General features: G+C 32.0%; 4 protein-coding genes across 5 annotated transcripts; 2 read left to right on the forward strand and 2 right to left on the reverse strand.

Annotated features, from left to right (window-relative positions):
* Window positions 1-6,809: 6,809 nt before the first annotated feature.
* Window positions 6,810-9,683, forward strand: LOC126768961 (uncharacterized). The gene is made up of 3 exons (XM_050487460.1): window positions 6,810-6,920; window positions 7,797-7,880; window positions 8,469-9,683. Exons 1-3 carry the CDS (start codon window positions 6,866-6,868, stop codon window positions 9,662-9,664), a joined length of 1,335 nt encoding a protein of 444 aa, XP_050343417.1. The 5' UTR covers window positions 6,810-6,865; the 3' UTR covers window positions 9,665-9,683.
* A 45-nt stretch (window positions 9,684-9,728) lies between these two features.
* LOC126769052 (signal recognition particle 19 kDa protein) lies at window positions 9,729-11,566 on the reverse strand. The gene is made up of 4 exons (XM_050487602.1): window positions 11,275-11,566; window positions 10,802-10,979; window positions 10,568-10,707; window positions 9,729-9,857 (listed from the first exon to the last, which is right to left on the reverse strand). Exons 1-4 carry the CDS (start codon window positions 11,328-11,330, stop codon window positions 9,785-9,787), a joined length of 447 nt encoding a protein of 148 aa, XP_050343559.1. The 5' UTR covers window positions 11,331-11,566; the 3' UTR covers window positions 9,729-9,784.
* Window positions 11,567-14,617: 3,051 nt separating this feature from the next.
* On the forward strand, window positions 14,618-15,935 carry LOC126768981 (tRNA (guanine-N(7)-)-methyltransferase non-catalytic subunit wdr4). Its single transcript, XM_050487498.1, has one exon. It carries the CDS (start codon window positions 14,773-14,775, stop codon window positions 15,895-15,897), a length of 1,125 nt encoding a protein of 374 aa, XP_050343455.1. The 5' UTR covers window positions 14,618-14,772; the 3' UTR covers window positions 15,898-15,935.
* A 682-nt stretch (window positions 15,936-16,617) lies between these two features.
* On the reverse strand, window positions 16,618-25,631 carry LOC126768866 (mitotic checkpoint serine/threonine-protein kinase BUB1 beta-like). 2 transcript variants are annotated; one of them, XM_050487241.1, is made up of 14 exons: window positions 25,242-25,631; window positions 24,911-25,115; window positions 24,476-24,672; window positions 23,978-24,227; window positions 23,436-23,610; window positions 21,642-21,781; window positions 21,009-21,558; window positions 20,741-20,928; window positions 20,331-20,626; window positions 18,188-20,222; window positions 17,870-18,117; window positions 17,695-17,791; window positions 17,406-17,575; window positions 16,618-17,141 (listed from the first exon to the last, which is right to left on the reverse strand). In XM_050487241.1, exons 1-14 carry the CDS (start codon window positions 25,367-25,369, stop codon window positions 16,967-16,969), a joined length of 4,854 nt encoding a protein of 1,617 aa, XP_050343198.1. In that variant the 5' UTR covers window positions 25,370-25,631; the 3' UTR covers window positions 16,618-16,966. The 2 variants fall into 2 exon arrangements, with proteins under 2 accessions (XP_050343198.1, XP_050343197.1); XM_050487240.1 differs by having other exon boundaries at window positions 20,741-20,931.
* Window positions 25,632-26,969: the final 1,338 nt, after the last annotated feature.

The raw sequence follows: 26,969 nt of genomic DNA on the forward strand, positions 1-26,969 counted from the left end.
ATACCTACACATTAATATCGTTATAGCCAGACATTAGTGGTCCAAATGATTTAAGAAAAAAATATAAATAAAATATTGTTTTTCTTATTTCAAAGAGGTAGGAGACCGAATGGATTATTTTGGTGTCATTCGCTGATAGACACTAGCTCTGATAAAAGCATAAACCACTCCCGATACCTGGGAGCTTCAACTTTTATATATTCAGCGACCGAAAATATTTTGAGTTTGTTTTGACGGGCACAAGGCAGCAATACAATGGAACAATACCTAGGTGCGACTACGTGCAACAAATATAAATGCACATTACACATATTAAAATTGAAAACAGATTTTTATGAAAAGTCTTTGTAGAAACTAAGATATCTTGAAATATAAGTTCCAGAAACTCGTTATAAATACTTGGATTATAACATCTTCATAAATTTAATCTTTCAAGAAAGTTATTTGAATTTTGCTATTAGTAGTGCTAGATTTTACAAAATTAACTAATATTATAAATGCATAATTGAGTTTGTTTGTTACACACACACTCTTCGAGATTTCCAGCATCGTGGTATCACGCCGCGCGTTTGCGGTGGAGAATCCCTCTCTGGGCATCCATGCTCAGGACGTACACCACCTGAGTAGAGATGCCCAGGCTGCCCTCCGCATTCCTGCATAAGGGGCATAAGGTAACCCCTTCCACCCGCTCTGTGGACTTCTGCACAAGGGGTGTGAATTCTAACTTGAACGCCGTTCACTTCCTTCTTGAGGCCTTGCTCTTTCTTACCGAGACTCAAATATAAAACATAAAATATCCTCTCTGGCTGATAACTTAGTCCTTTGTACCGATGATATCTGCTCGCGTCGCCTCGCCAGCCTTGATGGGAGGGACCTAACATTCTCTGGCTGTGTATAAACTGCCTTACAGATTCCATAGCGGCGTAATTATACCCTGCTGGGATAACAAAACCGAATTATGCACGATCATCAAGTTAGGGGAGATTGAGCCTCTCACTTACCGAACGAAACGCGGTAGCATATGTACCTATTACGGAAACTTTTAGTAAGTGGTGCTTCCCCGGGCGTGCCGGCCCATTTGGCTGCAACCTGAAGATATGCAACGGTTATATCACTTAGAAAACTACCACCATTAAGTACACGTAAGTTTGATAAAAATCTATTCGTAGCTCAACACAACCTAAATAGAATTGTAGCATCAGGATTCACAGTTAGGTAGGTAGGTAATAGGTAGACTAGTAAATAGATTTTCCACCTCAGAACTCTATAATTTTGCTGTCTACAGTGAGGCAATTATTATTATAAGCTTGTTATAATTCCTTTTTATACTGGTCATTTGTTATTTTATTATTTTTTGTATTTCCTAATATTTAAGAATACTTTTAGTCAAACCTCCTAATTTTGTATGTGGAAGAACGGGTCTTTAATCAGTGCTGGAGCCCCTGTTAAGTTATCAGGTTAACCCAGTCACCATCTGAAGAAATTGTAATGTAAATTTAACTTCAAGAAATAAACAAATTTTATTTTATTATATTTATTAACTTTAATTTTTTCATATGAAAAAAAAAATCTTTTTTATCAAAGCAATTCAAAGAAAAATAATATGCTAATATTATCCAATAATTATGTTATTATTAAAGATTACTGACAGAGTTGACCAACGATGCGTATTGCGTTCAAAGACATTCGATCAATGTCGACTTTGATGTATCGTAAAAGAGAAAATTACAATCCAAGTTAGATACTCATTTGGTGATAATCCTATTGGGGCTGGCAATCCATTCATTGACCTAAATAAAAGGAAAACATAATTTATTTATTTAGTGATTGAATACGATTAAATCTTGTGTATACATATAATAAAATTGTAACAGACGATACAGCAGATATAGAAGATATTGGAAAAAAAACTAATATGAGGGGGTCTACTTTAGGTAGGGCTTTGTGCAAGCTCGTCTGGGTAGGTACCACCCACTCATCAGATAATCTGCCGCAAAACAGCAGCACTTGGTATTGTTGTATTCCGGTTTGAAGGTTGAATGAGCCAATGTAATTACAGACACAAGGGACATAACATCTTAGTGCCTAAGGTTGGTGGCGCATTAGTGATTTTAGCGATGGTTAACATTTCTTACAATGCCAATGTCTATTATTATTATTATATATACTATTATTGTCTATATATATTATTTATACAATGCGTTGGTGACAACTTGCCGTCAGGTGCCCCATATGCTCGTCCGCTTACTTAAAATATTTAAATAAGTAATTAAAGCAACAGAAGCCAAAACAACATTTAAAAAAAAAACTGTCTTTACCTTTGTACCCGCATCCGCAAAAACTAATGAACAGAATTGAATGCCGTTTTCACCTATCACGCCGAAAATATCTTATTTGTTCTGAATTTGCCCGGAGCTTAATGAACTTAATGCTAAATTAATAGATTTTGAGGAAACTAATTTGACACTATACATGAACAGATAGGTTAGTCGTTGTGTATAGTTATTATTAAAAAAAAATCATAGTTGACGCTGTCTATATTTTAAAGTTTTCTCAATCAATCTCATCCGATAACAACTACTCTCATGCAATAATAACAAATCAATAATTAGCTTTGTTTCATTGAAAACAGAAGTCGAAAAAAATGTAGCCATAGAATAGAAGGACATAACAAAGTTAAACAGAAATTACAAATAAGAACAAGGCGACCCTATTGCTGGGTAGCTTTTCCTATCAATCAACAGCCAATCATTGTCCACTGCTGAACATAGGCCTCTAGGCCTCTCCCAAGGTGCGCCAAAGCTCCCTGTCCTCCGCCTTCCGCATCCAGTTGGTGCCCGCCACCTTCTTAAAGTCATCGGTCCACCTGGCTGGAGGGCGCCCTACGCTGCGCTTGCCGATTCGCGGTCTCCACTCTAGGACTCGTCTGCTCCAACGGCCATCGGTCCTACGAAATACGTGACCAGCCCACTGCCACTTCAGCCTGCTAATTTTGCATTTGCTTTTCCTATAGCAAAATATAATTATTTATCCATACTAATATCATAAAGAGGTAAAATTTGATTTTTGTATGTTAGTTTGTAATGGATAAACTCAGAAAGCTAATTATCAGTAAGTAACATAGGCTATATTTTATTTAAATTTAAAAATTAGAGATCCTTACGAAAATTATAATAATGTAACCTATAGTTGTTGTATGTAAATTATAGTTAAATCACAATAACTTTTTTTTTTGTTTAAATCTATACATAAAATAAAAATGTAATTGATCGCTTTCTGTACATGGAAGATATATGAGAGAAAACTATTTTTTTTTTACTATTAGTATGACTGTTGACTTGCCTGATGTTAAGCATCGACACGGTCTAAGATGTAGCACGCTTGCCTGTAAGAAACCTGTTTACTCTGGATTTGAAGACACCAACATTGTACCTATCGGGAAATACGGACTTAGGCAAAGCATTCCAAAGTTTCGCAGTGCGAATGATGAATGTAGACTCAAAGCGCTTCGTACGTAGGCGGTGAATTTCCACTGTGTACCTATGGCGCTTTGGTCGTGTTTGCCTGGCCGTTCGATAGTAAAAAGGGGCTGGAGGAATCAGTTCATGTAATTCCTGAGCACATTCTCCGAAATGTATCCGTTAGAAGACAGTGTGCACTGTCGTGCAACCACACGTCGATGTTCCAGACTTTGGAGCCTAGACTCGACCAATGCGTCGTCTCCTATCAACCTTCTGGCACGCCTCTCAATCAACTCTAGAGCCTGAAGGTGGTTCTTGGCAGAGCAATCCCAAAGGTGAGAGCAGTACTCCATACATGACCTCACTTGTGCTTTATATAAGTTGAGCAGTTGTTCTGGAGTAAAGTCTCACTTTGGAAAGGATACCAAGTTTTCGAGCGGCTATTTGGGCTTTGGACTCAATAAAAGAGCCGAAATTTAGAGTCGACGTGAGAGTAATGCCAAGAAGGTCAAGATGGTTAGTTATAGGTACAGATACATTTCGGAAGGAGGGAGGTAGCTGGAATTCCCTCTTTTTGGCGGAAAACAAACACGCCTGCGTCTTAGATGCATTGAACTTGACCAGATTGGCTTGCCCCAATCGGACACTGCCAGGTCCGCTTAGGCGTCACGCTCAGGCGCTCTATCATGGCCTCTCTCTGAGCCTGGATTTGGGCCTCACTAGCTCGCGCGTTGGACTTGTAGCTCTCGACAACTGTGCCATCATCTGCGTACCCATGGATACCGGGCATCAGCTTATTAACGTAATACAATATAAAAACAATGATTTTTAGATTTTTTTTCTGTTTGTTTGTGCGCGCGTGTAATCTTAGAATCGGCTTAACTGATTTCGGTGCAGTTATCACTTATGTATTGTGGCAAATTTCACTTAAAACTTTATGTTTGTTTTATTTAAATCCGTTTATAAATAAAAATGGTTTTTAACTAATTTTAGACAAATGTTTAACCTAGCATAAAAATTCAATATAATGTGTTTTTATATAAGACTGAAAAATTATTAAATTATTATGATTATATATGAATTATTATAATTATATATGAATTATCTCGTTTATACGCGTTTTTATTAATCTGCAAAAGAAAATATTAGGACCAAAATTTATTAATTCTTTCGCTTACTTTATTTTTCGCTTTACTTTACTTTTCGCTTTTAAAATAAAAACCTGTGAAAATCCTTAAGACGCTAACATTAGCACTTTTATTAGTATCACCCGTCAGAATTGATATCGTTCCGACTACAAGTACTACTTGTACTGACTTGCCATATCAAAAACAAATCAGAAACGTGATGTTTATGATTTTAAAGACATCGTAGTAATGTTGCTAATTATTTTATACACTATGTATAACAGAGATAAACATAAATACATATTTTACTACTAGTTAACAGCGCGGTCACTGCTTTACTGTTGGCTGTGGTAACGAAAAACTGACTAATCATTCACATTTAAACATTGAGTATCATAGCGAAGTTGTCGCCGAGCTAGTTGGTTGGTACTACCGAAGACTCGAACAAACTACGATAAAAAAATGATTACCTTCGAAGATTTATAACAAATTACCTGCAATAATTAAAAATTGTAACTCATTGCAAATTTTTAAATTCAAATTAGTACAACATGTTATAAAGACCTATTTTTAATTTTAATTAAAAAGAAAAAAAAAGTTTCGAAAGATACGTCACGATACCCTCCTATCCCTATATATTTATAATTTTTTTATTTTTATGTGCGCCGGGATGGCATATGACTACTCCACCTGATGGTAAGTGGTAGTAGAGTCCAAACGCGACGACGGCCAGTACAGTCGGGAAGAATGTTCTGTACTAGCCGTCCCCGCCTTGCCGGCCCGCAAGATGCCTCTTCACGCCTCGTTTGAAGAAACCCGGGTTGTAAGAGGAGGGGAACACGTGAGCTGGTAAGGAATTCCATTTTTTGGTAGTGCGACAAAGAAAAGAGTTGCCAAATTTCTTTGTGCGCGATGGAAATGATGTCACAGTTAGGCGGTGACACCGAGAACCAGCTCGCGTGGACTTAAGAAGGAAAGGAGAAGCAGGAATTAGAGAGAATAATTCCTCAGAGCATTCACCGTGATACAGTCGATAGAAAGCGCTCAGTGCTGCTATCTCGCGACGCAATTGTAAAGGTTCAACGGTGCTTGTGACCTTTACGTCGCCAATAATGCGTACTGCACGTCGCTGCAACCGGTCCAAGGCCTCAAGCAGGTACTTAGCGGAGCCATCCCAAAGGTGCGAGCAATATTCAACGCAAGACCGTACCTGTGTTTTGTATAACAGGCACAGTTGTTGTGGCGTGAAAAAACGTCGCACCTTGTTCAGAACTCCGAGTTTCCGTGAAGCTGACCATCGAACGAACGAATAACTTATAAATAAATAACTAACCGAATAAATAAATATATAAATATTTACATACAAACAACACAAACTACTATTATTGATATATTATAATATTCTCGATATCACTAGCCTAGCCTAGACAAACGAACGCACGAAGATTCGCGATTCGTACTCTCTTCTCTTCTCTTCCTTTCTCTATATATTATAATATTTCACTTTATTATTTCAATTAATCATTCATTTTTCCATCCATATTCTATCGACGCTTGGTTTATATAATTGCTCCTCTCTAAGATCAAGGTAACAGGTGATTTTTAACATATTGATACCATGTTTCAGTTATTTAGTTTTGTATATGTTTTGTTTTAACCAACTTAAAAATAGGAAGTTCCTCTATTTCCCCCGTAGGTATAATATGTGTCTATGAACTTACACAACTTAATTGTGGGAAAGATTTATGTAATATCATGTGATTTATATAAAAGAACAATAATAATTTATTTAAAAAAAATGTAAATTGGCTCAATAGACCATAAAAATCATTTGATGTTTTTTTACAATTAAATAAATTTTGTCAATAAAAAATCTGAATTTAGCTTTAAAATTCATATAGGTAGGTAATCTACCAGACTTACCTAGAATCGCTACATAAGTTAATTTTATATAAACTTTTTAGAATCAAGTTTTTCTTATTACAAGAAGATATAAAATGAAATAAACATATATTATATATTGTGAGACTTTTTTGGTAAGTTTAGTATTTACATTCAAATTTAATAACTATTAATGTGTTTATATACCTAAGTGATTGAATTGTAAAACTCAATATACACATTCGCAGAAACCAAACGTATTTGAAATTATAAAACGTGCTTGAATTTGCATCGTAAGACATATCTCTGAATATTATAAAAACATTTAGCTCACTCAAAACAAAACACATTTAAATTAACTTCCTATTGATAGTAACCAATCGCCGTCATTTGAAAATGGAAATAAGAACATTATATTGTTACATTTGTATTAGTAGTGTTCTTACACCTTGTAAGTAGACATTGTTAATTTTAATTTAAAAAATAATAAATAATTACACTATATGTTTATATAATAAGCTATTAATTTATATGTTCAGTGTCTATTATAGAAACTCTAAAATATCAGTGACATATATTTATGTTTAATTTAAGTAATTTTAATAAATTTGGTTTTGTCTTTTCTACAGTAAGTAAGACAGTAACAGCCTGTTAATGTCCCACTGCTGGGCTAAGGCCTCCTCTCCATTTTGAGGAGAAGGTTTGGAGCTTATTCCACCACGCTGCTCCAATGCGGGTTGGTAGAATACACATGTGGCAGAATTTCAATGAAATTAGACACATGCAGGTTTCCTCACGATGTTTTCCTTCACCGTCAAGCACGAGATGAATTATAAACACAAATTAAGCACATGAATATTCAGTGGTGCTTGCCCAGGTTTGAACCTACGATCATCGGTTAAGATTCACGCGTTCTTACCACTGGGCCATCTCGGCTTATTTTTTTTCTACAACTTGATATGTATTTGTGTAAGATATATGAATGTAGGTACCCCTCGTGCACTCTTAGCGCAATATTTAGGTACACATAGAAACTAAAAGGTAGATTTTAGTTGTTTTAGTTTAGTAGCTGTTATACTTTGCACCTGTCGACGTAAAATGTACTTGAAACAACTCGCCAAGATACAAAACCAAAAACTTTCAGGTAAAAGTTATTAAAAAATAAGTTAAAGCCGTAAGCAAGAAAGTATGTAAGCAGTAATTATATACTTATATTATATGGGAGATATTCAATTTTTTTTTAATTAGAAATAGGTTTAGAAATATTATAATTGTGTTGCAAATAACAGTGCACTATATAAATATTATATTGTTTACGTTATTGCAGATCTAGATGCAAAACCTTTTTCACTCAACGACGTTATTGCCGCAGAAAAAGCAACCCAACATTCTCAAAAGATCTTTGAATCGCGTAAGTAAAATTGTTTCTCATAATTATTTCTAAAATTCCGATTTCATTTATGTTTTTTCTAAGCCCTCGAGCAAATATGTTACCTAATTATGAGTAGCCACCAGAATCCAGGACTGTAAGAAATAGGAACAAGCCACTTCTTATATTGCTATTAAGCCAACCATTACATCTGAAATATCATGCCTTATGCCTGTTACAGTTACACTGGTTTACTCACCCTTCAATCCAGAACACATTACATACAAAGTACTAATAGCAAAATGACTACTGATCAGTCTGACCAACACGAATCCCTATTATTTGTAATATTATCCAGGGATGTTATCGTACTTGATTTAATATCAAAATTATGGTGGTATTTAAAATTATTTATAGAAATTGTTCTTTGTTGGATGAGTAGTTTCTGCCCACAGCTTCGCACGCAGGTAAGAGGCAGTTGTAAGTCATTTTCTGTACCCCTGACGTGTATGATAGATAGTCAAGACGTGAAAGCGTAACAAAAAACTGACTTTCGGATTTATAATATTCGTTAGGATGTCAATAATATTTTGAGAATGATGGTAATAATGATATTATTGTATTTTACAGATGATATCCCCCAAGGCAAGAAGATATCTTCTTCAAAGTATAAAAAAACATTTCAAATTAAGACACCCTCAAAACCCAAGAAATTAAAACATTTACAAAGACCTCGAAATAAACGTAAAAAATTTACCTCAAAAAGAGAAATTCAACAAAATGAAAAACATAATAAGTATATACCTTTACTTAGAGATATTGGGATGTTATTTGACAATATTATCAATTCAGATTCGAGCGAAACCTATGACATCAGAAAATACAAATACAAGAGAAATCAATTCAATCCCATGGACAGTGATAAAGGAGCGTGCACCTGCGTCAGTAAACATGATCCAGAAAACAGATATTATCCGAAAGAAAAGACATATACGACTTCTACCGCTGAAGTCGAGAATGAGACTTCCAGCTCTGCCATTATTACCACCACGTCAACCTATAATTTTGCCAATGATAACATCAGCCGTATCGGACAGCATAAGAACATATCCTCATTACTTACAAGAGATTCCTTTGGCCTTTGGAGAGACAATAATAGATTCCGTGAGAGAAGCGGCTCCTCATATAACGGGAGCTCTGAAGGACATATCACCGGGTTTGGGAGAATTAATGAATATCTTACCGTCGACAGAGAAGGGGAACTCGATATACAATACGATGAAGAAAATTCCAACAGCCATTCACGAAACAATACAAGTAGCTATAGATCCAGTGGAGAAATACGACGAATCAGCACAGTTTTCCGAAATTCAAAGATTTATAGAGGAACCGACAAAACAAAAGAACTTGTTCTCTCGCCAAATGAAACCATTGAAGACGATTCAAGAAACATTCCTGAATACGAAGGAGATACTGAATTCGAAATTCGAAGAAACGAAACAGAAAGCCCAATATTTTTACCGGAATTTACTTCAAGATTACGAGAATATAACACCCAGGAGAAAAACTTATCGACTCGAATCGCCGAATCTACTGAAAAAATCTTCGATAACACCAATGATAAACGACTCGTTATCAGAAATGGCTCAAATACCGAGAAAAATAAAGAAAATCGTAGAACAGATGAAGCAATAATACCCTATTCTTCATCAAATTCCACTTTTCCCGTAGGTAAGGTTGTAATGATTTTTGATGGTTACAGTGTAGCTAGGGATGTTAATGGCGAGAACAAAAGAAACGAGAAAGTCATTCATATTCACTCATAAATATTGTGTAATAACCTACTACTAAGTTTAACTATTTAATTTCTACAACGAAATATGAACTGTGTAAATTAATGAAAAAGTACTTTATTAATAATAAAAATCAACAGTTAGTTCATAGAATCATCGCCTTCCTTTCTTCCCCTTTGCTTTATTACTCCCTTGTTGAACTGCTTGAGGTTGTTGATCTGCAGGTCTGTAACAACATAATTAGCACTATTATCTGTTATGCTGTTAACAAAACCTAACAAAATTGTTTGCTATAATTGCTTACCAAATCACTTAACAAACAAATTTTCAGAATTGGATAGACATCCAAATCTGAAAATGGAGTTATCTCCCTGAATTAATTATAATCATGACTACCAATCTAAAAGACTTAGTTGGCCAACTTCACTCAAAATACTAGTGTACACAAGTGTAAGGAAAAACACAGGTATACAAGTTTAAAACAGGCATCTCTATCTGTCAGGTATTTTCTCACTCATAGAGCCCGATGGGACTTGACTAGAGACAGTTCAGACAGACTTACATTATTTTTAATAGAACGATTACCACTAGCCGAAATTTATTGAGTTCTTATTTACTTTATCATTGAACTCATTATTTACCTATAAAAATCATTGTAATCTAGATGAGCATCTAGAATACTCCTCTTGAAAGGTGGTGCTATACAATGGTGGTAATGGCTTAACCCTTTAAGCAGACATGTGGTATTTTAAAAACAGTTCTTTATATATTATTCTCTGAAGTCCTTTCCTCTCTAAGAAGATAATTGTCAGATAATTGTCTTTATCAGGTTGAATCTAGTACCAAAATTCATCATTGAAGTGCCAACAAGGCAGTGGGGTCAAAAGATAATTTAATCTAATAATAATCAAACAATCCATAATTCCTACAATATACCTGTTTTGACGAGTCTTTAACTTCGGTATTGCTTCCACAATATACTTCATTACAGATTCCCTAGTGGGAAATTCAGCTTTAAGAGGAGTTCCATCATCGCTTTTTAATTCAACCCGAATACGACCTCTATGCAACATTTCCTGTAAATTTATTAAGAGAGAATATTTTACATGATCATAAAATAACAATTAGTAAAAAAAAATATTTATATAAAATCATTGCAATAAATATTACCTTACTACGCTCACGTGGATAGAGCTTATTTTCAACACCAATACGTAATCCAGTAGGAAATAAAACATCTCTTATCTCCTGATGAGTAGGATTTTCAACACATATCTCTTTTGGTAACCTGCGACCCTGAGCAAGAGTTTTCTTATTGTTTAAGTAAGCTGGGTAAATGCATATCCACCTGAAATTTTAATAAAACCAAGGTCTATATTAAAGTAAAAGCCTGTAAATGACTTACTGCTCAATAAAGTTAGTTTAGAGATTATGGGACGAAACTGCTGCAATGCTTGTCAGTGGGTACAAATGTGTCACATGCAATTTTTCCACACAATGTCAACCTTCACTGCCAAACATGAAATGAATTATAAACACAAATAACACTCATATAGCATATAAAGTATTACATTTTATATGATAATAATAAAGCAAAATTAACATAGAATTCTCATTTGTAAATTACATTATAAAATAAATACCTTTCTACATCGCTGTGCTTCTTGTCAGGAGTCCAAGAGGTAATCATAGTAGCCATGATTTTTTTTAAAACAAATTACAACTTCACTTATTTTAAATATTTAACCCGATCAACTAGTGCTCGTTGTTTATTTTATACCCACTAACTCTGGACATTCAAATGATTTCGAAACTAAGCAATGTTATGTATATATAATTATGTTAAACATCGTAAAGACGATTTCAATAAGTTTAATTCATAAAATATGGATATATTTGTTAAAACTAAACGTCGAAAATTGTATTCTGACATAAAACAGATGACATGTCATATAGCAATGACAATAATGATTGCTGGTACAAGTATAGATAAATCAGCTTGAAGGCATGTTGCGTATTAAAATAACGATGATGACAGCAAAGTAGATACGGACATCTACATAATAGCAATTTTTCAGGAGAGCACATTAAGTAAAAAATAGTTACCATTTCGACATTTATGTATCAATTAACTTGAAATCCATGATGATTTAAAATAGCATTTTTTATTTATAGTATAACGGGTTTTATCGCTATTTCATTGTTTTTCTGAAATAATGTAGATGTATTTTTCTACTTTGTAAAAGCCTCAACGTAAAAGAAGACATCTGCCTGTTTATTCGTTGTATCTATCCGTTTATTCGTTGTAATCAAAATAGAGCTCATTCTAATTAAAATATTTAATAAATTAAGGTAACAACCTCCAGAACTATTTTTTAAGGATATTTAAAGAAATCTAAGCGACGTAAAAACAGTATTTAACATTTTTAGACTAAAATTTTGTAGATGTCTTCATTTACTTTGCATATAACATTTCACATAGCTTCATCTACGTCTCTCAGTTAAATTCATTTAATTTCCTAAACCACATAAATGTTTTGTTTTAATAAAAATGCATATGCAATAATACTGTTTTATTTATTATTTATACATAATTATTATATATTTTTGTTTATGGACAAAATAATCAAAACTATTTTTAATCAAATTATACTTTAGGTTAACTATCAAGAAAAACTTTTTCTTATTAATTAACATAAATAATAATGTCCTCCAGACCGATTTCGGCCACGGCGGCTAATCTCAAGAGTGATTGATAAATATAAATAAAGTATAATGCTAACATACAGATAAAAAGATGAATATCACTTTTTTTAAAAGTATAAAGACCCTTGAAATTTACAGAATATCAGGCTATCAGTTAAGTGTTCTTTTGGTAACGAGCTGTGCCTGCAGTTCCACCCGTATATAACTTAAAGAAAACACTAAAAGCGGACTTATAGTATTTCAGTAATAACAACATTTTTAGTTTTATTTTCGTGGGATATTAGTATTTATTGGTTTTCGCCGCATCCAGATCTAAATAGGGCAACATACAATTGGCCATTGGAAAAACTGAATTCCCTTAAATCTATTCCGACATATTTTAATGTCTGTCTCTGTGCTTTATTTAGTATGACTGCAAACGATACCTTCATAAGAAATTGTATCCTTTCAAAACTGAAAGGTAAATCTGTATTTAAAAAATAAGTACTAATGATTTACTAACTATTAAAAAAACGAGTAATTATAAATTTAACAAAACAATGAGACGAAAATCTACGCAAATATTGGATTATTTTAGAACTAATTTGATTACCATAAAAAATATATTATAGTAAGTCATCATTAAATGATACACATATGATATCGTGGATTTTTTTATCTTTTAAACGATTCTGGCATACATGATTGTTGCTTAACTTTAACCGTTTAGGCAGCGCACGCAACGGAAGCTCTCAAAAAGAATACATTTTCCCCGTTTCTGCAACATTTTTTATTGATGCTTAGCTCCTATTGGTAGTAGCTTGATGTTAAATATGAGAGAACACTAACATAATTTTCAATTTGAAGCAGTATTTTTAAAGATTAGTGCATTCAACCAAACAAACTCGTTAGCTTTATAATATTAGTAAACTCAACAATTATTATCACTTTCTAACTACTTCTAATGGAAAAAAAGAGATTAAAACGTTAACGATGAGGTAGGAATAAAGTAAGTTATTATTTAAATTCTGCGTCGTCAGTTGCTATTGATTCTAATACGCTACTGTGTTTGATATTTTTAATCTGAAAATTATTTATCTCCCAAAACAGGGAATGCAGTTGCTATGGCAACATATACGCATACATTGACAAACTATCTGTCTCAATCGTGGTTTCACGGCCCCTTGGTCTATTTGTTTCTCTTTCTACGGCGTAGACAGAGAAACTAATAGACGCAATGACGATTTCCTTCTCACTTACACAAGAAAGAGAACGAAAATTACGTTACAAATGGTTTACACAGAGATAGAATTATCAAATCTTTTGTCCCTTATCGCGTAACCAGTTTTGGTGTTTGTTTCGCTACTCAAGTAGCGGAACAAACTTGACAGCTGGTGCATTCGTTGTGTTTATTGTTCAATTTTTTCTAATTTTTATATTAGAAAACGATTCAAATACAGTGAAAAGACCGAGAAACAATCCTTATATCATATCGAAGGTTATACAATGGTAAATTGTCGTATTATTTCATGTTAAAGCGATAGCAAGAAGAAAATTACCGGCGTGTGTATTAACGCGTAAGTAAGACTATTTTGTCTTATAGACTATCTTATATTGCATTAAAATCCTGAAGATAATAGGATTTTCCAGTTTTTATCATTCTTATAAATTATACTTATTCCTATAATTATTTATCATGAAGCACTGCCAGCGTCAGCTAAAAAAATTTTCCCGATTTTCGATAAAAAATATCGACTCGTCGACAATGTAAACAAATAAATACGGAGTCCAATAATAACCTAGTGCTTCGTTATATGTAAATATGTTATTTAAATTTATTCGTTCTCCTATTTATAATTTCCTTCCGACAATATTATTTAACACTTCATTAATTTATAATATTATTAGATTCTGAGTCAAGAGGTTAACATAGAAATATATGTGGCAACCATTCTTTATTAATAATTTAATTGAGTGTTTTAGATTTCAACATCTGAGGAGAATGCTAATCCAGTACCATAAAAAGATGCTGAAGTACTATTGATAACGGAAACAAAAACAAACAATGCAACGGTTTTTGGCTTTAGTTGGTAAAAAAATATATTTTAATTAAAAAAATGTATAATAAATATTAAAATTTAATAACCTCATTTTGTTTTAATTAAAACCTGAAAATTATTTATCTCCCAAAACGGGGAATGCAGTTACTATGGCAACATTATACGCACACATTGACAAACTATCTCTGTCTCAATCGCGGTTTCACCTTGGTCTATTTGTTTCTCTGTCTACGGTCTACGGTAAATACCTATATAGAGATTGACTGATTTCATTTTCCATGTGGAGAATGTTAAGGTTATTTATATTTTATAGTTTACAGGTTATAATGCGTATAACAAGCGATTTTAGGAAAATTATAACATCATAGAAATACGCACAATTATGTAAACAGAAACATGTCTTTATTGGCAGTAAGTGATGGATTCATTGCAGTTTCAAAAGCGCAATATGTCGATTTATACAACGGTTCTAATCATGCATATCTTCAGTTTAAATCAGATTCAAAATCACAGGAAGATGATTTTGTAGTTGATATTAATATATCACCCGATAAGAAATTACTAGGCGTGTTATTATGTAAGAAGGTAATAATTTACGATTTGCCTAACTTAAAACAAGTCGAAAGCTTTACATTACCACGAAGTACAAGTAAAATTAGATTCGACATTTCCAGCAAAAAAATATTAGTAGCAGACAAAACTGGGGATGTTTTAATATTTGAAATTTTAAAGGAAGACAAAGGGAATAAAATTCTCGGACATTTAAGTCTATTATTAAATATTTTGCAAACTAATGATGGTAAATACATCATAACATCTGACAGAGATGAAAAGATAAGAGTATCTTGCTATCCTAATGCATATAATATTCAGACTTTCTGTTTGGGACATAATGAATTTGTTAAGCACATAGAAATTTTACCTCATGCTAATGAATATTTGACGAGTGCATCAGGCGATGGAAACATTAAAATTTGGGATTATACCAATGGAAAACTTCATTATACTATTGATACTTACATTGACATTAAAAACAATAATGACCTCAAATACAAGTTTAGTCAAATAATGGATCAAGAAGAAATTTTAATTAATAGTTTGCCTATTGTAGATTATACAATAATTCAGTTAAATCAATTTTCTAGCCTTATGGCTCTAACAGTTCATTCTTATATGAAGATACTGATTTACAATTTAAAGTCCATTAATAAGGAGTTTAGTCACAGCCTTGTCTTCGAGCTTCCATTTAAATATTTCCCTGTTTCTATCAAATTCCACAACTTGTCATTATTTGTTTATGATGGTGTTAATTCTAAAATATCTGAATACAAAATTTCTACAGAATGTGATAAAATTTTAGTTAACTTATATAGAGATATTCAAGTATTTGAAAATCAAGAAATGGAAACCAGTGTTATTTATGACCATAATCCTATTAAACTATTATTTAAAAGGAAATTTGATAATGTTCAAGAATACAAAGAAAAAAAAAAGATGAGATTAGAAAAACCAACAAGTTAAATATTAATGAAAAATAAAATATTTCACAATAAGAAAGTTATTTCCTTTTCCTCAAGTGTTAAATAATTGATTTTGATTTTTATCTCAGTATATTTGGGAAAATAAATATGAGTGTAAAACAAATTTAAAAAATATAAACATAATTATGTAAAAGTTGCTCAATGTAAAAATGATTCACTTATAAAAAATACATAAATTTATTTTTGATCAAAGTATCACAGCAATTATAATTCATCATTACATTTAAAGGATGATTATAGGTTTGAAAAAGAAATGGTCATTTCAAAGTGGGCAAAACAACACCACAAGTAACTACTCTATGTGTATAAAATTTTGTTAACAAAATTATATTCAATTTTCTTTAAAAGTATGATGCTTAACTAAGAAAGTTTCGAAAGTTATCATATTTTCCAACAAGGCCAATAAAGTGTTTATTTAGATTTTTTTTACTATTCTGTATAGAAATTTTGTAGATCATAAATTTTCCCATTACTCATTAATACCTATTTCAGCTATTGTAATTAGTTAATCGATTATTTATCAAAAGAATCAAATGTGTAAACCTGCTATTACATGTAGAAATATCACAGCTATATTTTTGTGAATTTGAAAAATATCTTTTGAAAACTTTTCATTTTGAGTCAAAACTCAATCTCAAAAATATGTATAGTGGCCAGTACAACTAAATGGTTATAAAATAAAAAAATATATACATAACCACGTAATTATTTATTACAGTTTAAACAAAAAAATGAAGTGCAAGTCTTAAATGTTGTACAAAAATAAATGAAACCTAAGTGAAGTTTCAACATTAAGCTAACAAGATATGCTAAGCCATTTTTTTATATTTACTAACAAAAAAGCTAAATTACATATCACATTTTTAATTAAACACAACAAGATTATCGTAAAGTGTTATCTGATTTTACAATAGGTTTTCAGAACCATTTGAACCTGACAGATCACTACTGAAATTCATTGAACTTAATTGTAATTATTATCCATACAATCATTTTTTTACAGTCACAATAATATCTAAATGCAATAAATACAATTGGGCCATCTTAGTTTACCTAGATTTAAGCACATTAGCAAAGTTACGGAGCTGAGAACCAAGACTGTCAATTTCATTCAAAACACTGTCCACTTCATTTTTGAGATCCATGAGGTCAGGTAAATTATTGCAGTCAGGCACGTTTAAGAGAGTGGTAAATATTTTGTCCCATAAGCTATTTTTCATATACCTGGAATATAATAAAACATTAAATATATATTTACAATGATAACTTTTAATTATAAATAATGATTTAAACGATGAAGTAAATAATGATTTTATTAAAAACAATTTCATGATAAAAACCTGTGTACTTTAATCATAGAGCATAAAGCTACTTGAGGCATATCAAATTTATTTATAGAAGACAAGTATATTTATATGATTTACCTATGATACAAATATCAGATATACATATATATACTATTCTATTTATGAACTAGAAAGTATTTACCGGGGTAATTTTTTGTCTATATTCCATTGCCCCAAGCGGTTTGCTACCTTCATGTAGCTACCCATTAGAATTACATGTATTGTACCGGCGAGGCAGTACAAGTCGGTTTGGTAGGTCCAAGGCTTTCCTTCTCTCATTTCAGTACAAGTAAACCCTTCAGTAGAAATTAACTAAAAAATAATATTAAATAAGATATTTATTAAAAATTGCCACTTAAAAGAAATACTACAATTCTAATTAATTATAATAATAAACTTTAGTTTTTTAATATCAGATTAGAAATACTTACTGCTCTAAATGTAGTACCCCCAGGGAACAAAGACATATCTATTGCACATCCTAAATCTATCAATTGTAAAGATGGTGTTCGCCATTCCTGTGTTGGTCTATAAAAAAAAAATCATATACATTTATGTATTCTATTCATTTTAACTGTATATTTTAATATGAAATATAAATCTTACATTTTCATTAATAAAAAATTATCTGGTTTGATATCAGCATGAATAATTTGCGCTTTGTGTAAGTAGTGTACAATGGAGAGCATTTCTGATGTTAATAATATCACAATAAACTCATTTATGCATTTAGAAGTAGCAACCCTGACTTTGTTTGCAACATCCAACAGAGAGCCATATCGTGAATACTCTGATACAAATAAACTTGCATTTTCTCCTAGGAAAGCCGTTGTTATGTCCATGTAACCTGGAAGCTATGAAAAAAATAATTCATTTAAAAGTAAATAATTTAAAATTTCGATGCATACTATAGTTTAATATTACCATGAAAGGATCCTTTATCCTAGCTTTTATCTCTTGACAAATATAGAATTCCCATGGTCGACTTGGTTTTTGAAATTTAACAGCAACTGATTTACTGTTATGAATATCCAAACATAAAAATACTGCTCCATAATTTCCTTTACCTAATTGTTTTTCAACTGAAAATTTTGAACTTCCAACACGCATAACAGTCGCTAGTTGTACTTTCGGTATAGATCTTACTTCTACATAGCCATCGGCGTGTGTTTTATTTGGAAATTTAACATACTCTAATAGTGATGCTAACATTTTTTTATTAAATGGATCAATAACTTTTGGGAATTCTATATCAGCAGGTCTAGGTATATCACTGGTTTCCACTAAAGATATTGAATGAGAAGATTTAAAAGCACTACACTCCATAGAGTTTTCGCTATCAACATCCATCCCATATCCATCTGATTGAAAATCAGATTGTCGTGAATATATAGAAGAAATTCTGCTTTCTTTACCCACAGAATCTCTGCTATCTTCAGACTGAATTTCAACCCTATTATGCTCGAAATCTAACTGTCTTTTGGAGATATCTTTCTGTTTTTCAATAGAGTGCGATATTTTTGCAGATTGAATAGGTGTAGCTGTTTGAGCTGTCAACCCATCTTTGCTATCAGTATCGGAGAGGCCAGAAGATGGTGGAACTTGAGCTTGTTCGGGACTTGATACATACAAATTTTTATGCATTTTCTGAGATATACTGGGACTGTTACTGAATTTTGGAGTATTAGCATTATCTTTGGGTTCATTTCTGTTAGATATAAAATTGAGGAACTGATTAGAGAATCCTATATCAGTAGATTTCTGCTCTAGTTTTACATTAGGCTGATCATGCCTAACATTTCGCAATACTGAACTGTTAGGACTCTTATGCTGTGGTGTTTTCTGAGATTGACTACTTGATCCATTCATTGCACTTTTATTAGTTTCACCTTGATCTTGACATTTTATAGATATGTCGACAGATTCTTGCCTTATTTGTTCAGCATAAGCATTTTGAACCATATTATCTTGCATTGCGTTATTTCGATAACTACTTTGAGAAGGCTGTGGACTCTGATAAATTTGAAAAGGCTGATTATTTGAAACCATATTTCCATAAGGTAATTGGTTATTTTCTACAGTTTGTTTAGGAGCTTGTCTATATGGGCTATGAGTAGCATTACTGTAGTTTGAATTACTCGTATTTTGATTAGTGTTTGCATACATATTGGGATTATTGTACTGGTTTGGAATATTATGATAGTTTTGTTGACTATATGATTGGTTTGGAGCTGACACTTGATTAGTTCTCTGGTAATATAATGAATTTTGGTATTGGGTTTGATGTGGAGGACTTTGAAATATTGTCGGATGTGGCTGGTGCTGTTGTTGGTTAGCATAGACATGTCGTTCGGCTTGACTTTGATAGTGATATTCCTGTCGGCTTGCATATCCTTGTTGAGGGCTCATTAAGGTGTGGCCTGGACTAGTAACTGGAGATTGGTGAAATGCCATTTGGTTGGAATAAGTAGGGCTTTGGAAGCCTGTTGGGACTGATGGATTCATATCATGGGGACTTTGTACACTAGGGTGTTGAGGGCTATGATAAGCATTAGGATTTGGGCTCCCATAGCCTTGAGAGGGTTGATGAGCCATTAAATGGTTATTAGAATATCCTTGTTGATAGTTATAGTTTTGTTGATAATGACTATGTAGAGATCTCTGTGGAGAATATCCACTAAAGTTTGTTGGCAAAGGTTTTTGATATTGATGATCATGAGAATGATAAGGCACTAAAGTGGACGGCGTATTAGCCACTTTACTATCTGTTTGATCTCGCTTTTGCTGATAGGATCTAGCAAATTGTCCATTCGGTAATCTTGCTTGAGCCGTTATTGAATTTCTTTTTGACGCTGTGTTCGGTTGATTTGGGTCATGATTATTGTAAATAGAATCAAAATTTGTCGTATAGCCCGTAAAATTCGTTCTCGACTGACCAGATGAACTTGAGCCTGATTTACTGTAAAATATAATATTTTACTAAAACACAACTATAATGTTTTAAAAACATATCTTTTTAAAACAAGTTTAAAAAAAACAACATATATTTTTTGAATTTAAAACTAACCTATTGTATTCCCTTGTTGCTTCCATGATAACCGAAAGTCCACCTCCTTGATTATCTACAGTAGCATGTTGGTCTGCTGTTTGTCTCGAACATTCATCCCTTTTGCTACTCGCTTGATCAGATTGTTCTATAACACTCTCATCTATTGCAAATTTAGGCACTGAAGCAAATTTACTTGATTGGTCACTGGAACTAGGTTTCTTAAATTGTGACATATTTGGTGTACTCGCGTCTTTAATATTGAAATTGAATATTTGAGTGCAAGAAGGCTCTTCATAATATGCTGTTTTATTTATCTGTAAAAATGTTTCAATTGATTAGTTAAATGATTACATTAAACATCTATATGTATCTATATATAATACTATGTATTTATTTCATTTAACACATAAAATAATATCTAGTATTACTTGTTGTGTAGCTACTGGTTGTGGGGCATTAAACTTGTTTGCATTCTCTTTGTCTTCAGGAAAACTCCTGATACCTGTCATCTCATAATTTTTTTTCGTATTGACGGCCATTGTCATAGATCTATCTTCGTGAATGTCAAATTTGGGTACTTCAAATTGTTGAACAACTGGCTGCATTATTGACGGTTCTGCTAAATAAGAAATTATAATTGTAATTTAAACTAAAATATTATTACTAAAAAATCATGGAATTGTTACAAAAACTTACCATTATCATTAAAAATGTTCCTCAACTCCCAACGTGCTTCTTTAGTGTTTACTGTAACTGAATCACCTAGAAGATTACTCATAAGACTTCGATTAAACTCCTCCATTAAATTATTTCTGGGGAAGTTTGTATTTTCAGTTCTAAAATTATTACTAGGAGTGCCATGTGTAATTATTTGATTTTCCTTATCAGTTTCAGAATTATGAGGTCTGTCACTTTCATCATTTTTCTTAACAGCCATTTCACTGACTTCATTTGAATCTAAATTAACTAATACTTTTGGTTCACCAGGTGAGTGCATACTTGCAATTTTAGTTACATTTTGCAATGTAGGCACAGATAATGGCATTAGTTGTGCCATATGATCTTGTTCAGTATCTAATGCACAGTTTGCTAATGTCTCTAAGGCACTACACTGTGCAAGTGTTTCATTAATATTTTTATAGGTTTCTATTACCATATCAACATTTTCTGTTTTAATTTCTTTTTTTAAAGTATATTTTTTTGCTCTAATTTCTTCTAAACTGAATTCTTTATCATTAACATAGACCTAAAAAAATAGAAATTGTGTTGAAATTATTTCATTAAAAAAGCACTAACTTAATTTTTTTGTATTTATTTAGTAAAAAATACCTGCGTCTTATTATAACAAGGTATTTTTGTTGGGTCTGCAGGATCAGGTACACATAGAGGCACATTAAATGTCAGGTCATCCAAACAGTAAGGCATATGGTTTGACGAAAGCTTTATATCATCATCCACATCTTCATAGGCTACAAAAAAGAAAGAAATAAAAAGCTCATATTTCGTTGTCTTCTAAAAAATAATATTTTGTTAAAGTAAAATTTTTGAATGGAAAATTGAGAACTGAAATCCCCATGAGTTCAGTTCAAAGACAACTTTTCGAGAAAAATGTTTAGGAAGAAGTCTGACGCTAAGTGGACAAGTTCCAGAAAAGAATGTGTGCATATAGAAGAAAATAATATACGCTCAATAATAAACGCCTCAGTATCTCAAGATAGCCTACACGCTAAAAGAAATTGACGAAGAATTGGATTGTAGAACTTATTATAGCAATTTTTTTATTCATTATAAAAATGTGAACTTGTTTATGATTGTCAAAATCTTTGATTGGTTCAAAATTAATATAAACGTTAAACCCGAGAAGAAGGTGGTATAAGAAACTAAGCGGGGTTTTTTTTCTCAAATGTAACTAAGCAGGCGTATTTATTTTTTACACAAAAATGTTAATACAATTATTATTTTAGATATTTTTATTTAAAATATCCCTATCCCATTTCATTCCCAACTGTAATACCCACTAATATAGGTTTAAGTTAATGCTTGTTTCTTGTGTTAACTTGGAAAATCTTTTCTGTTTTGCGTAAATACATTACAGTATCAAATATATATCTCGGAGCAATAGTCAATATATTAAAAACTTTATATCCATAGTAGATAGTTTTGTCCAGTTCCGATAAAAAAATATTAACGTTTCGCCACTAATCGGCGATAGAAGTGAGCCGTATCTACATCAGTCAACAGTCAGATTTTGGCACAATGATTTTAGAAGGCTGCAGAATTGAGTCTACTTGCTACTACTATTAATATGAAGACCCCATTAAAGCTTAGAATCTATGGTGATACCAAGGAATTATGCTGTTTCTATAAAGTCTTTCTATAAATTTTGTTTTTTGCTATTTGAGAGTAAATTATTTACACTAACCCAATGTACTGTTTCAAAGAGAGAACATGTGAACAATGCTCAAATTCTCTTTGAAATTACACACATATTGATTGAGATGTCTTTTTATATTTCTGAATCAAATTGCTCATATACAAAATCAGAAAATTAAGTGCAAGTCCCTAATGCCATATTGGCAGAGCTTCCTGACCAGTGTTTTGTGTCACACACAATAATTCTCTGACTCTAACATAATTTTAATGAGCTCAACACAACCATCATTAGTTGATGAATAAATATACAATCAAGTTATACCCAGCCATTTCTTATTTCAAAATTTTATTTTGTATTCAAAGGTTCTACAACTCATCATCATAACATTAGTACTGATGGTAGGGCTTTGTGCAAGCCCGTCTGGGTAGGTACCACCCACTCATCAGATATTCCACCACAAAGCAGCAGTGCTTGTTATTGTTGTGTTCGGGTTTGAAGGGTGAATGAGCCAGTGCAATTACAGGCACAAGGGACATAACATCTTAGTTCCCAAGGTTGGTGGCGAATTGGCGATGTAAGTGATGGTTAACATTTCTTACAATGCCAATGTCTATGGACATTGGTGACCAATTACCATCAGGTGGGTCCATATGCCCATCTGCCAACCTATACTATAAATTAAACAATAAAAAATTATTAAATGAAATAATTACCTAGTTTATCAATATATTTAAAAACATTACACTTACGAGTAAAAGGTAAAGGTTGATGTGGAACAACATTAGAATGAACCATTTTGGTTTTTGGGTTTGTCCAAATACCAACTTCCTTTTCATTTTCTACATTGCTATAGGCTTGCACTAATGAGGTAGGTCCTGGGTCTTCTGCAGTAGGCACAATACCTCTTGAAGTTGATGGAGCATCCTATTAATAATAATTAATAAGAAAAAAAACATTTTTCAAGTATATTTGAAACAACCTATTACAATCCAACAATTTGCAGTATAAGGAATAAGATTTCTTACACTGCCAATGTTAATGGGTGGTAATCAACCTGACAACCTGATGTTCCATTGATATATCTGCTTCCTACATTGAATAATAAATACTGTATATTTACAAAATCAATATTTTTTTCAAAAAGTTCCAAAAATATAAGAATAACATAACATACTAATAAGTCCTTAAAACTAAAAGATGTATGCAAAAGGAGACCAATTAAGGTAATTAAGAATACAAATTATTAAAAAGTCAAATAATTCGATTATTAAATAGAATGCTTTATATATACCTCATAAACATTAACCATGATGTTAGAATTTGGCAACCTATTGTCTATCCCTTGCTGTCGTATCACACCAGGCATAGTGCTCTTGATGCTGTCACCAACTCTTTGCACAGGTACATTAGCAATATTACGTCTTTTAAAGGATTTTAATGATGTTAGAGCCATTCTAGTTTCAGCTAATGCTGAAGCAGCCTTTCTTTTAGTGGGTGAATCATCATGTAGCATCCTCTGTGCAAAATACAGTTGAAAATTCCTAAAAAAAGTCCTAATAAGTAATTTGTGAGTAAAATAAAATATATAATAGCTTTACAATGCTCCTTTGCCTAGTGGTTGAGACTAATGTCCATAAAGTTTTCAGTTATCCCTAGTAATGAAATATGTAAACAAGCAAAGATTGCTTATACTACTCATAATTGAGTTATATAAGAAAGATAAAATATAAAAAAGTAGAACCAAAGTTTTATAAAAACATACTGGAAAAACTGAGTTGATTCAACTTACATGTGTGCTTGTTCTAGTTCATCTAAAGGTTGGGCTTTAGTCTGTAAGCCTAGCATATAAACTTGATTTGCTTTTTTATAATCTCCAGACTCTTCACAGTAACAAGCCCATGCTCGGTAAAATTCTGAACATTCAACACCAATACCCGTATTGTATAGTCTTTGATATATTTCAAGCGGATTTGAGAGACAGTCCACCTAAAATTATTGAATCAAAATATAATTCTTATTAATGAATTTCACTGCCCACAAAACTACAAACAACAATGGTATAATATTTTATTTTTGAAGTCAAAATTAGTTAGTGTTCAAAACAAAGTTTCTTATTTATTTATAAAATTATATTTTGTGTGTTATACTATTAAGAGAATAAGACAATAACATTGTTGATATCAAATACACTAATAAATATTCAATAACATATTTTTTGACTTACATATTTTATCCACAACTTAACAAGTCTCCTATCTTGAAAATATTTCTCATCCTTTTCAAATAATTGTAAACAGTCCTTTATTAATTTATCTATATTACCTTCATGGCCATGTTTTGGATATGACTGTTCAACCCATTGTATATAGTTAAACCATGGATCCAAGGGATCAGAACCTTGATATTGTCTGATAGCTGCTTCATGTTCTCTGTACAAATAAATGGTCCAGTTTAAAATTTTAAGCCAACTTTACGATACTTTACATGTACTAACTGATCAACAATTTTACAATATATTTAAATTTGAGTCAAGAATATATTTAACAGTAACTTACTCTTTTTGCAATTGCAGTTGCCTTTGGGCATCAACATCTGACTGAGCTTGCAATGCAGTTCCTAATTGCACAAGGTTCCTTCCACCTCTTAGCGGTTGTATATTTTCCTTACTAACATCAATATCCATTGTAGTACTTAACTATAATTGAAGCATCAAAGCATAACAATAAAACACGAATAAATGGCCACAAATACGTGATTTAAAATACTGATATTTCAGAGTTGAATTTTACTCTTACAAATCAATTTTAGACAATAATGAATCAAGGAATAATGAATTAAATAAATATTAAACACCGAATATTCAATATCATATCACAAATAGCAAGATTGACCCCTAATATTCTCCAAAATATTCATGTCTGTTACAACTGAAGCACAAATCCTGAATTCACTCACCATCAAAAGTGACAAAATTACCTAGAAGGTTGGATGTCTATGGCACATTTCAAAATTTGAAAGACATGGCCGTTAAATTTATAAATTATAAATGAGTACATAAACATTAATAGCATTCATTAATAATATGAGTACAAATGGTAAAATAAACGTTATTATAAAATATAAATACTTATATTAATAAAATAAAGAATATAAATATTTTTTCTTTTATATAGCAAAAAGCTATTAGAATTTTCTTGGACATAGACATCAATAATATTAAAAATATATATATTATATCTCATAATACTTTATGTAGAATATAGTGCAGAACGTTTTTCCCGTCTGTTCTGGCCGTCGTCGCGTTTGGACTCTACTACCACTTACCATCAGGTGGAGTAGTGTCATTTGCCCTCCCGGCGAATATATAAAAAAAAAGTACTGAGAGATATTTTTTTCACTAGATGAAAATAATAATATATTTCTTCCCTATGTATAATATCATTGATTGTTTCAGACAATATAATTAAAACGAAAAGATGTGATTATATGATCTGTCCACAAATTAAGCACTTAAAAACTTAGTGGTTCTTGCCTTGCCTTAAGGTAATTTTATTTTACGAACTGTAAACAGTATTTTTATTTGTCAGATATATTGCACAAAAATTTATAACACTCATAAGAAGAACACATTGCAGTGCAGAATGTATTATGTAATATTATAGACAATATCAAGTATTTGTTCTCAAATCATTCAAAAACGTAGAGCTTAAAGTAAGTGTATTTTGAATAAACTATGCAAAAATGCAGTGTTCAATTATTAGAATGATTGAGCTGCGAAAAGGTAATCATCTGAATTGAAAATATTGCCGGAAATTAAAAATCGCGATTCATTTACCTTAAATTATTATTATAGTCTGACACACGAAAGTTGTGCCTGAGATTTAATTAAAAATTTTATACGGCAATATGCTACTCAAGTAGCGAAACAAACTTAACAGGTGCGTTCGTTTTGTTTATTGTTCATTTTTTTGCTTATTTTTATATTAGAAAACGATCCCAATCCAGTGAACAGACCGAGAAACAATCCTTATCGATGATTATACAATAGTGCATTGTCGTATTATTTCATGTTGAAGCGATAGCAAGAAGAAAATTGCAAGCGTATGTTTTCACGCGTAAGTACGATGGTTTTGTCCCTAAATATAGTTTCTCAGTGATGATATCTATGCCATAGCATGACGGAACCTCATGTCGCATTAAAATAGGATTTTCTAGTTTTTATCATGCTAATCAGCTAAAAAAAGTCCGGATTTTCGATAAAAAATATCAAATCATTGACAACA

Source organism: Nymphalis io, chromosome 6 (genome assembly GCF_905147045.1).
Source record: "Nymphalis io chromosome 6, ilAglIoxx1.1, whole genome shotgun sequence".
Classification (NCBI taxonomy): domain Eukaryota; kingdom Metazoa; phylum Arthropoda; class Insecta; order Lepidoptera; family Nymphalidae; genus Nymphalis; species Nymphalis io.